Source organism: Diplotaxodon limnothrissa, linkage group LG16, assembly GCF_057381915.1.
Source record: "Diplotaxodon limnothrissa isolate DT_005_m linkage group LG16, D_limnothrissa_male_GT1.1, whole genome shotgun sequence".
Classification (NCBI taxonomy): domain Eukaryota; kingdom Metazoa; phylum Chordata; class Actinopteri; order Cichliformes; family Cichlidae; genus Diplotaxodon; species Diplotaxodon limnothrissa.
Window position 1 is genome coordinate 23,548,130 of NC_140611.1, and position 12,167 is coordinate 23,560,296.

At 42.6% G+C, this 12,167-nt stretch overlaps 2 protein-coding genes across 2 annotated transcripts; one reads left to right on the forward strand and one right to left on the reverse strand.

Moving 5' to 3' along the window:
* Positions 1–1,251: 1,251 nt before the first annotated feature.
* pdk1 (pyruvate dehydrogenase kinase, isozyme 1) lies at positions 1,252–6,521 on the reverse strand. The gene is made up of 11 exons (XM_085375082.1): positions 6,092–6,521; positions 4,896–5,037; positions 4,722–4,793; positions 4,448–4,632; positions 3,507–3,596; positions 3,322–3,399; positions 3,125–3,201; positions 2,930–3,028; positions 2,693–2,803; positions 2,224–2,337; positions 1,252–2,119 (listed from the first exon to the last, which is right to left on the reverse strand). Exons 1-11 carry the CDS (start codon positions 6,198–6,200, stop codon positions 1,979–1,981), a joined length of 1,218 nt encoding a protein of 405 aa, XP_085231208.1. The 5' UTR covers positions 6,201–6,521; the 3' UTR covers positions 1,252–1,978.
* Positions 6,522–7,171: 650 nt separating this feature from the next.
* On the forward strand, positions 7,172–9,292 carry nup62l (nucleoporin 62 like). The gene is made up of 3 exons (XM_085374541.1): positions 7,172–7,321; positions 7,437–8,960; positions 9,053–9,292. Exons 2-3 carry the CDS (start codon positions 7,443–7,445, stop codon positions 9,209–9,211), a joined length of 1,677 nt encoding a protein of 558 aa, XP_085230667.1. The 5' UTR covers positions 7,172–7,321; positions 7,437–7,442; the 3' UTR covers positions 9,212–9,292.
* The last annotated feature ends 2,875 nt before the right edge of the window (positions 9,293–12,167 follow it).

Below are 12,167 nucleotides of genomic sequence, written 5' to 3' on the forward strand. Positions count from 1 at the left end.
TTATGTTGCTGCTCTTTCAAAAAGCAAAGCTTGTATGCACAACAGTCTCAGGGTTAGCTTCACAGACCTGAGTCAAAACCCACCCAAGTAACGAGGTGAATATTCGACTGATTGCTTAAGATGTTGCTACAGCTTTTATATACAGCTGCAGACTATTAAAGTCTGCTTTAACCAGATGTCAGTGATGTTGCTCATCTGGCACACAATTCACAGGTGAGTGTAAAGAAAGTGATGTTATTGTCATCGTTGGTTTGCTGTAGCTGAGGCAGCTTGCAAAAGTCGTATCCAGCACTAATTTCATTCGACTAAAAATAGAGGAGGAGGAGTGAGTCTTGAGAAAGTAAAGCCATTTTTCTCTTGGACTCAGTTTGTGTGAAAACTTGTTATGAGATCACTGTGTGCAAGTCCAGTTACATTCTGACCAATACTGTCAGAGCAATAACAAACGCCTCATCGTGGCAGCACATCAGTCAATTTGCCGGATGAGTTAAACATGTGACATAAGCCTCGATCCAGCAGACGTGTGGTCTAAAACTAAAAACAGGCAGTAGTCAGTGTTTGTAACAGTTTATTGAAACTTTTGCCCCACGGCAATGATTTCATATCTGATGCCTTCAACAGTCAAACTGCTGGTGTTACAGTTTTAATTACATACTTGACAGAAATCAGTGATCACAAATAAACAAGTTTGTCTCACCTCGACTCTGCATGCACAAAGCTATTTTAACAAAAGTAATTATCTGGAAAATAACCTACTATACTGAACATGATCCACTCAGACAACTGCAGATAGTGTAACATGGAAAACAAGGACTTCTGTCAGTTTAGCTGAATGAGCCCAAATAATACAACCACAGCACTAAAATACTGTATTAAGTTTCCTTATAGGACACAGAAGAATCATGTGGAAAAGAGTTCAGGGTTGTATCTTCTTTTAAAGCATAACAGAAAACCACAAACACTGACCCAATAAACCACACCAGCTGCAACCCTCCCAATAAATACCCCCAACATTCTCAAGCTAGCATGTAAAACAAGTGCAATACAACAATTTACAGACAGCAAATCAAACCTTTTTTCCATCACGTTACTTTAACCAATACCCTGTTAGAAATGCCCTAATAAATAAACAAAAGAAACACGAGAAGTGCTTAGAAGACAGCAGCTTAACAAAAAGCAAAGCTTTTAATTTCACATCAGCTGTGCTTTTCTTTCAAAGTAACAGACTCCACAATAACAGGGGAGAGAAACTCTACGCACAGATAAACTGTAACAGGAGAAACTAAAGTTCACCGTAATTAAACCAGACAAAGGAAAAACTTCAAAGCAGCAAAGCAAACTAAACTTTTGCTGATACCTGTAAGGACAACCTCACATAAGAGCTTTAATACATTGTCCTCCGACCCCGATGGCATTGAACCCTGCAGACCGCTTGTTTTGCTGAGACCTCTGCTAATACAAACAATACAACATGGCTTTTAAGTCTTATTCTTAAAGCATCACAAAAATTATACGTGTCCTGATAAACGCATCAGGTGATCTTTAGCTCATCAGACAAACATGACACCTTTGCAAGCTTTGTCCACCAGAGAGCGCTGACAGCTGTGCAGTACCATCTTGTTCATCATTTAAAGAGAAAACATGAATGTATGTTTAAATTGTTGATTTCTCTGCACCTGCACGTTTTTCATGTCGAATATAAATATAAAACATAAAAAACATACAGCTTGCATTTGTTGAAACCTGGTCCTGGTAGATAACAGTTAACATTTAAGATGAATGGGGAAAACCAAGAGCTGCTGCACTTTAAAGTACTGATCATAACAAAGCCATTGTTCCATGTGGATTATATGGCACTAAAACTTTGTTCTATTATTCTTTAAGCTTTGTTTGTAAATAACTGAAGGGTTTGATGTAATTACTGCCACACGCTCACACATTCGGTTACGTCTCTTGCGCACTTTCATTTACATTTGATCTACAAGCTACGAAATGTCGTCATGTCCTTTGGCTCTTTGCTCGGGACGCACCAGTCGTCTGCCTCGTGGATGGTGTTGTAGTGTTTCCAGGCTGACTTGTTGTACACCGGGAGCCTCTCGATGGACTCTGTGGATAGTGCCTAAAACGTGATTGAAGGGGAAAGAAAAAAAAAAAAAGATACTTTAGGAATGTGCTCTTCTCTCTAAAAGAGGCACTAATGCTGCTTCTGTGAAACTGGGTTACCCGTATGTAGATCACAGCATCGATTCCGTAACCCTCCATAGAATACAACTTGAGGTCTCCTTGAAAGTAGCGAGCGTACAGTCGTGAGATGGGCAGGCCATACCCATAACCAGCCTAAAGAGAAATGAAGCAGAGTTCATCCAGATAAAGTCTGAAACAACAGAGCAGCTCCATGACAAAGACAGCATTCACTGGAACAAAGTGACTGGCTGTGGATTTTCTCTGGAACATAGGGTAAAATTGCAGCAGTGCTTTTTGTTTTGATAGGTGGGACGTGTGAAAGCCCTGCAAAAGCCAAGTATGTGTGTCGAAAAGGAACTCTAGAACTTCAGGGCGTATACGGGATAGCTGGATACCTACCCCAGCTGTGGAGACGCTGGTACAGCTGTTTCCATTTTCAAACACTCACTGATTGATTTCTCTTTGACACTGATTCAGTCACTAGTGATGATAAATTAGGAGTATTCACCAGAGGAGCAGCACGAGATCCGTCGATGCTGGGTCTCGGAGCAGTCGAGTACGTGTAGGTGAACAGCCTGTCGATTTTACGCAGTGGCACACCACCTCCACGGTCGCTCACCTCACAAAGCAAACAGCATGAATAAACACAAGCTCCTCCAAAATGTACACAAAAACCTGAAGGAGTTTTCAATGCCAAGTTTGCTGCTTTAACCTTTACTGTACAGGAGTTTATCTGCACATTTACCTTGACTGTGAGATCTTCAGTTCCCAGAGCAACCTGTGTATGGATAGAAGGGTACTCCATGGCATCTCCGTATAACTCCATGGTGGCCCTCATGGCGTTCTGTGACAAGTGTTTATCCAAATGTTTAACATTGGAAAAGAGATATTTTGAAATATAAAATGCTGACATATATGAAGACAGGCTTTTAAAAAGCACCTTATAAAGTTCAAACACCATGTGATACAGATGAGATGGAACATAGACCATGGTGACAGGTTTCCCCTTCTCTTTGGCTATCAGGACAAACAGATGATTGGAAAACATTTGATTACGTTACAATTCATTCATTAACCAGTTCAAAGAGCGGCATCATTGAAACTGTTTGTGTTGTTTCTTCTAACTACATAAATTACCATTGAATTCCTCCAGGACCAGCTCAGGAGAGTTCATGTAATACCGATCACAAAGGTTTCTTGCATTTTCGTAGGCATCTACAAGGAAGTGGTTTGTTTTTGTTACATGGCGCTTGCAAACTGGAAGAACAGCATAGATTAACACTTTTCTCCGGCATGTTTCTATAAATATAAGAAAGTCTCACCTCTGATAACCTCGCTGACCCGACAGTGTGGATCAATACTGCCAATCTGTTTGGGGTGTGCAGGATTCACCTTCCCTCCAAAGAGCAGAGCTACAGAAAAAAAAAAAAAAACACACAACATGAACATTGTGAAGTCTTACTGATATTTGTCTCTGTAAGTTCAGGGTTTCATGTGAGACCTTTTGATTAGAGCTAAAACAAAACTGATGAGCAGTACCATCCTGAGGGGACCTGAGCCGTAACGAGTTCTTCCAGTGTCGCCATATGCAGGAAATTCTAATAAAAACTTTGGTTGAAATTCCATCCACTCATTGTTTATCTGGATTCAGGTCACAGAGTCCACCCTAAGCAGATATGCCCAGACCTCCCTCTACCCATCCACCTCCTCCAATTTATCCAGGGGGACATTGAGGTGCTCCTAAGCCAGAAGAGAGCCATAAACTCTCCAGCGTGTGCTAGGTCTCTTCCAGGGCCTTCTGCTGGTAGGATATACCTGAAACACCTCATGCATTGATTAGGTATCCTGGTCAGATGCCTGAACCACTTGAACTGGCTCCTTTAGATGTGGAAAAGTGGAAACTCTACTCTGAGCCCCTTCTGAATGACTCACAATATTTAGCGATGTCCAAAATAAGCCATATTTTATTTATTTATCTACAATGTTTTTATAGCGTAGCTTTACGCAAGTGAGCTTGTTTTGGTCTTTGCTGTCTGTAAATAAAACACAAGTCATTTAGTTTTCGTGCAACTGCCAGAAAATGACACTGGGTGGGGTCTGTTGATTCCTGGTTTACTGTAGCAGGAGTTTTAAAACGACACAGACAGCCTGAAACCTCAGATATCTTCTCAGCACAGAAGTCTGGCTCCTGAACCCAAGGGCTTTCATTTCCAAACAAGTACAGCTCAGCAATCACATTACAAAAAATACAACATGTGCTCACTGTGCTGGTTGAGCAGCATCCTGATGGAAATCCTGCTCATGTAGAAGCGATCCAGAAAATACTGAACATTCTGGCTGACGATGGGATCTGTGCCGTACGCCTCCTTGTACTCCACAACGCCCTGAGCCATGGTGGGAATGACATCATTGTGGCGATTTCTGATATTTATCACAGCATCTGTGAAACTAATTGAAGACATAAAAGTTAAGGCAATGCGTGAAAAGAATCTGCAGGAATAGATGAGCTGTTGCAGTGGTTAAAAGAGGAAACCTACTCATATGTGACTTTCTCGTCGTCTGCATTTTTGTCTTTGAACTCGAGAATCTCCTGAAGACTCTGCATGTACCTACATGGGGGAAAAATTATCTTTTTGTATTTCACAGACTGGCAAGAGTTAAATACTGTTAATTCGTTAAAATTAAGTGGAAAAAAAGGAGAACCTGCATACCAGCTCTGGACCAATCGGACTGATGGCGTCCTCAATAAGTTGTCTGGCAGCAAGTTAATTTCCTTCATGATGTTGGCCAGCCTCACAGGTAACTCCTGTCTGAGGAAGTTGAAGGATGTTTTCACACATGCATTTTCTGAACCTGAGAGAGAAACAAAAGGCACATTTTTTAATAATTTTGCTTGAAAAATGGGAAACAGGTGGAGCAAGCTACTGAACATGTGCAAAGATACATATAAATACAAATATACAAGGCAAAAAATGTACTGGGATACTGGAATACTTGGGACTGTCGGCCATTTGGTTTTGGAACTGAAGAAGCCTCTCCGATGTGAGGTGAAACGTCTTCAAGACACTTATAGAAGTCCAGTCACTTTCTTTCCCAGCTCCTTAAACTACCATGAACAGGATGACTGAGAACCTACAAAGACATCTGCTGCAGATAGTTTTTAGGCCTGGCACTTCTTTTTTGCGCCCTACTTGTCCAGTTTCCAGTTTAAACAAATGCAAGGATTACTATGAACACTAATAAAGTCTGGTCCTTAGAAGCATTACTCAAATAAATCAACACTTTTGCACAATCCTGTAAATGTAACATGATAAAAGTTTTTCCATGTCACCCACTTCTAGTTAGCATCAAGGCTGGATTACATATCAGATGCAAAACTACCCCCAAACCATTCAGGCTCCATAACCTCTTATAACTGTAAACCTTCCATAGTTTCAGCAAACTGGACCATTTTCAGTATGAAATAGAGAAAATCAACCAATCAATCAAGGGCCTAACATTCACTCTTACATTCAAGTCTTCAAGCTTGACTTACACAGACAGGGCATATATCCCATTAGTCATGTGTTAAGAGATACTTTAAAATCCCTTCCTGTTTAATACGAGGAAGTGTAATAAGGGGAGGCTAGATGATTTTAAGAGTATCATTCGTCTTGTGAAATACATCCTTGTGGTATCAACTACCTTTACATCACAGAAGGAAAAGCCTGTGTTAGGACCGTTTGTGTGGCAGTTATCCTCGGTTTAACTTTACATTAGTTTGTTTTTTCTATTTCCATATAGTTTCCTGGATGTGTATGAATCATACACGTTGTATGATGATTCTCCTTATTTTAGGGCAGAGTATCGTTAACGATGTAGTAAAGCATTATGTTAGTAAATATCTACTAGTCTTGCAGCTTCTTACCAAAATCCAGAAACTGCTTCATTGATAGAGGGGATGGTGAGAATTTGGAATAGTAGTCGATGTCCTTCCCTATGGACACGCTGCTCCTCAGAAACCTTAAAATCCTCATGCTGGCACGTTTTGTATTGCTTCACTTCCAGCTGTGACTGCTGCTTAATAAATAAATAAACAAGCGGTACTCTTTTTTTTTTAGGTTTAATTGCAATTAGCATCCACAGCAACAGAGCCTAGCGAGGGCTGCAGCTTGGTTTGCTAATCTGTGTTGACACAAGCTTGTTAGCTAACCTTAACAGCCTGCCAACACACAAGTAATTAATGATTTGTTTTTTCGTAATTTGGTGCAGTTTCAGCCTCCATTCTCAGGGCTTCGGCACTGTTTTCCTAAATCGCCTTTTACTTCAGCTTCTCTTGGTCAGATGCCGTGGAAAGGAGAGTGTGCGGCCAGTAAATTCAAAGACGTCACAGCGACATCAAGATAAGCTACCTCTTCAAGCAAACTTTATTGACCAAAATTTGGTGTAACGTTATAGCTAAACGTCACACAGCCAAACTGTTAACGTTGAAAAACAATCGAGGAGTTTTTCAGAAGTTCCCGTGAAGTTTGTGAACTGGCTTCTTGTGGTTTTGAAGCAATTTTTTGAGTTAAACTAACATAGGCGTGTGCAACAAAATAGAACAATATTCGTTTTGCTCTAGAAAACCGTTCTAATAACGCGCCTTCTTGTTACTTAGAATTATTTGTACCTTAACTTTATAGAATAATGTTCATTTTATGTAACTTTCGATTTTGGTGGGAAGCAGCTCGCACTGCGTACAAACGTAAAACCTCTTGTTGTTAATTTGGTCTTTGATAACGTGAGCGTCCTAATCTCCGACGTATGTCTGCTAGGTGACAAGCCAAACCAATCAAAGTTTGAGTTGTCTGAAATTATAATTCTAATTGGTCGTTAGACCTGCCAATATTACTAAGAAAGGCGGGTTGTACTCCGCTAGACAAAATACAGGGCAAATAAACAGCTTGTTTTTCAGGCCAACTGCCGTCATTTCCTTTAGTTGACTACTGAACTGCCTACTTGAAAAAGTGTCGAGGCAGCTGGCCACGTTTTTAAGAAGGATATGTTGCCAGTTTTCTATCGTTGTTACGACTAAAGTGACATTAAGAAGGGTGTAGTCAACTTTATTAGACGCCAACGTCTAGAAAGCCGTCGTAAAAGAGAAGCCGATTCTTCGGTAAGTTCCCCCTGGTCTGTGTGTTTGTGACCCGCCAAAAGCTAAATGATTCAGCGAGGAAGTAACCATTTTGTGCGTTCGTCGATTTTAATAATGTTATTTTTTTATCTTTAAGGAGAAAATGAGCGGCGCTTTCACCTTTGGGCAGCCCTCTTCGGGCTTTACTTTCGGAACGCAGAAAACCACAGCCTCGGCCCCGGCCCCGGCCCCTACCACCGGCTTTGGACTGACAACGTCCACTCCTGCAGCCACCGGAGGGGGCTTCACTTTCGGCTCATCCATCCAGACCCAGAGCACTACCAACCCCACCGGTGGTTTCAGCTTTGGCACCCCAGCAAAGTCCACAGCAGCCGGCGGGGGTTTCTCTTTTGGGGCACCCACCACAACCTTTGGAATGAATGCAGCTCCTCCAACCACAACAGCAGCTTCAGGGTTGACTTTGGGCTCCACGGCGACTCAAGCAGCAGGGTCGGGGTTCACTCTGGGTGGAGTTTTGTCTGCGCAGACCACCGCTACTGCACCTGCAGGAGGGGGCTTCACCTTTGGAGCTGCATCTCAGGCTCAAACCCAGCCTGTAGCAACAGCCGCACCAGCAGCCTCCACAGCACCAAGTGGCCTCTCATTTGGAGGGTTCAGCTTCGGAGCTACCAAGGTCCAGGTGACATCAGCGGCAGCCTCCACCACCACAACCAACACCAGCACCACAGGTGGAGGCTTCAGCTTCGGCACCAGTGCTCCCTCCAGCCTTGCCCAGCCAACCTCCACCGCCGCTGCTGCTGCTGCCGCCGCTGCCGCAACAGGACAGGGTGGAGGGTTTACCTTTGGGATTAAACCGTCATCAACCCCAGCTCCTCCTGCATCCACCCAGGCCCCACCATCTTTCGGGCCTTCTCTCTTCGCTCAGCCTGTCACAACAGCTGCTGCCACAGCTGCAGGTCCAGGCTTCGCTTTCAATGCCGTTTCAGCTTCAGCAGCAAGCACATCCACAGCAACAACCACGGCTACTGGTGGAGGTTTGACTTTTATGATCAAACCTCTGGTTCCAGCAACCACCACATCTGCCCCCCCCTCTACCGCTACAGCTGCAGCCTCCACGACAGGTACTATTACAGGCTTCTTGCTGGGAGCCAAAACTTCATCGATCACAAGCACCACGACAGCTGCTTCAGCCACAACCACTGCCAGCACCACCAGCACAGCTCCTCCAGTGATGACCTATGCCCAGCTAGAGGGGCTCATTAACAAGTGGAGTCTTGAGCTGGAGGACCAGGAGAGACATTTCTTACAGCAGGCAACTCAGGTGAATGCCTGGGACCGCATGCTGGTGGAGAACGGAGAGAAGATCACATCCCTCCACAAGGAGATGGAGAAAGTGAAGCTGGATCAGAGGAGGCTGAACCAGGAGCTGGATTTCATCCTGTCCCAACAGAAGGAGCTGGAAGATTTGCTCTGCCCCCTCGAGGAGTCGGTAAAAGAGCAAAGTGGAACCATCTACATGCAGAACGCCGACGAGGAGCGTGAAAGAACATACAAGCTCGCTGAGAACGTGGACGCACAGCTGAAGAGGATGTCGCAGGACCTGAAGGAGATCATCGAGCACCTGAACACGTCCAGCGGCCCGGCTGACACCAGTGATCCGGTAAGATGACGCCTCCGGTTTTTGATAATCGATAAGATTAACAAAGATTTACTCACGTAATTCATGTCTAATTTCCTTTTTTTCATCATCAGCTGCAGCAGATCTGTAAGATCCTCAACGCCCACATGGATTCACTTCAGTGGATCGATCAGAACTCTGTTCTGCTGCAGAGAAAGGTCGAGGAAGTGTCCAAACTTTGCGACACCCAACGAAAGGAGCAGGAGAAAACCTTCCGGTTAACATTCGACTGATCTGCAGTAAATACTTTTACTTGTGTGCTTACATTTTTACTCTGTAATCAGAGGTGTCATCAGGGCTTTAGATGGTGTAGATCCAACCTTCATTACTGTTATTTTGAGTTTTCTTGGTTGCATAAAGATTGATATTTTCAGTGCATTTGCCTTTAGAGTAGTGAAAAGGATCCTCTCTTTCTATGTCAATTGATATGTTTGTTCTAAAAAGTCTGATTAAATAAACCTTTGGAATGGAAGTCTTTTTTTTTGTTTTGTTTTTTTAATTATCAAATCAAATCAAATCACTTTTATTGTCACATCACATGTGCAGGTACATTGGTACAGCACATGTGAGTGAAATTCTTGTGTGCGAGCTTCACAAGCAACAGAGTTGTGCAAAATACAATAATGTAAACAAGCAAAATACAAGAATGGCTACATCTGAAACTAATAAATATATGTACAATATATAATAGTATATGCATTTCTGGATGTGTATACTAAATATTTTTCTACGTGTGTGTGTGTGTGTGTGTACACATATTTTACAAATTAGAGTAAACAATAAATAAAATATATAAAAAATATACAGAGTTGAGACATGTGCAAAACAGTGGGCATTAAATACAAAATTATTTTCTGTGTCAGAGGGAGTGCTTTGTTCACATATCCTGTGCCCCTGTAATAGCTGAATTACAGCTAAGCATATATATTTTGATAAGAGAGGTGTGGATGGAATTGATTTGTTCTATTTACAGATTTAAGTTTGTGCAGTAAACAAAAAAACAAACTGTTGATGGACAAATAAGGCAAACATGAACTTCTACCATGCCACCTTCTGGTGCAAACAAGCCATATCTCTTATTACTAAAGATAACTGTTTTTCAAAGGTTGTCAACATGGCACGTTGAACAGGCCACATAATACTTGGACTGAAATGGATGCAGGATTTGTTGCTTTTTATTTTGTTAGACTGGCAGCTGAAAATTTTTACATCAGTAATCATTTCCTGCAGGAACCATTTGGTGATACTCAAAGCGCTTCCATCACAAGGATCAGGGTCTAAATTAAGTTTCTGGGACTTCATTAAAGTGCTATTTCCCGATTTTGGCACTTGTTGGTAAGTCGGCTGGCTTAGCCTCTAGCGCAGGGTGTCAAACTCATTTTGGTTCATGGGCCAAATACAGCTTAAACTGGCATGTACAGTGGGGCAAAAAAGTATTTAGTCAGCCACCGATTGTGCAAGTTCCCCCACTTAAAATGATGACAGAGGTCAGTAATTTGCACCAGAGGTACACTTCAACTGTGAGAGACAGAATGTGAAAAAAAAATCCATGAATCCACATGGTAGGATTTGTAAAGAATTTATTCGTAAATCAGGGTGGAAAATAAGTATTTGGTCAATAACAAAAATACAACTCAAGACTTTGTAACATAACCTTTGTTGGCAATAACAGAGGTCAAACGTTTACTATAGGTCTTTACCAGGTTTGCACACACAGTAGCTGGTATTTTGGCCCATTCCTCCATGCAGATCTTCTTGAGAGCAGTGATGTTTTGGGGCTGTCGCCGAGCAACACGGACTTCCAACTCCCGCCACAGATTTTCTATGGGGTTGAGGTCTGGAGACTGGCTAGGCCACTCCAGGACTTTCAAATGCTTCTTACGGAGCCACTCCTTTGTTGCCCGGGCGGTGTGTTTTGGATCATTGTCATGTTGGAAGACCCAGCCTCGTTTCATCTTCAAAGTTCTCACTGATGGAAGGAGGTTTTGGCTCAAAATCTCACGATACATGGCCCCATTCATTCTGTCCTTAACACGGATCAGTCGTCCTGTCCCCTTGGCAGAAAAACAGCCCCATAGCATGATGTTTCCACCCCCATGCTTCACAGTAGGTATGGTGTTCTTGGGACGCAACTCAGTATTCTTCTTCCTCCAAACACGACGAGTTGAGTTTATACCAAAAAGTTCTACTTTGGTTTCATCTGACCACATGACATTCTCCCAATCCTCTGCTGTATCATCCATGTGCTCTCTGGCAAACTTCAGACGGGCTTGGACATGCACTGGCTTCAGCAGCGGAACACGTCTGGCACTGCGGGATTTGATTCCCTGCCGTTGTAGTGTGTTACTGATGGTGACCTTTGTTACTTTGGTCCCAGCTCTCTGCAGGTCATTCACCAGGTCCCCCCGTGTGGTTCTGGGATCTTTGCTCACCGTTCTCATGATCATTTTGACCCCACGGGATGAGATCTTGCGTGGAGCCCCAGATCGAGGGAGATTATCAGTGGTCTTGTATGTCTTCCATTTTCTGATGATTGCTCCCACAGTTGATTTTTTCACACCAAGCTGCTTGCCTATTGTAGATTCACTCTTCCCAGTCTGGTGCAGGTCTACAATACTTTTCCTGGTGTCCTTCGAAAGCTCTTTGGTCTTGGCCATGGCGGAGTGTGGAGTCTGACTGTTTGAGGCTGTGGACAGGTGTCTTTTATACAGATGATGAGTTCAAACAGGTGCCATTCATACAGGTAACGAGTGGGGGACAGAAAAGCTTCTTACAGAAGATGTTACAGGTCTGTGAGAGCCAGAGATTTTCCTTGTTTGAGGTGACCAAATACTTATTTTCCACCCTGATTTACGAATAAATTCTTTACAAATCCTACCATGTGAATTCATGGATTTTTTTTTTCACATTCTGTCTCTCACAGTTGAAGTGTACCTCTGGTGCAAATTACTGACCTCTGTCATCATTTTAAGTGGGGGAACTTGCACAATCGGTGGCTGACTAAATACTTTTTTGCCCCACTGTAGGCCAATCCAGTAGCACCACTATATAACTTTAATTTACTTTATACTTTATTTTCCCTGAAGAAGAAACTTGTTCTGGATCCCAAACAAGAAAAAAAGTTTTTTATAACTATAATAAAAACTTTCAAGAAATTATTACTAGCTGAAAAGTAAACAATTACTGTAA

What these genes read in the sequence shown, in the direction of transcription:
- pdk1 (XM_085375082.1), bottom strand. Translation starts at nt 6,200, where the DNA reads ATGAGGATTTTAAGGTTTCTGAGGAGCAGCGTGTCCATAGGGAAGGAC. An exon ending in GAAGCAGTTTCTGGATTTTG is followed by an intron (nt 5,038 to 6,091) that starts GTAAGAAGCTGC and finishes TTTCTCTCTCAG; the next exon opens with GTTCAGAAAATGCATGTGTG. An exon ending in GGTCCTGGAGGAATTCAATG is followed by an intron (nt 3,202 to 3,321) that starts GTAATTTATGTA and finishes TTGTCCTGATAG; the next exon opens with CCAAAGAGAAGGGGAAACCT.
- nup62l (XM_085374541.1), top strand. Translation starts at nt 7,443, where the DNA reads ATGAGCGGCGCTTTCACCTTTGGGCAGCCCTCTTCGGGCTTTACTTTC. An exon ending in CGGCTGACACCAGTGATCCG is followed by an intron (nt 8,961 to 9,052) that starts GTAAGATGACGC and finishes TTTCATCATCAG; the next exon opens with CTGCAGCAGATCTGTAAGAT.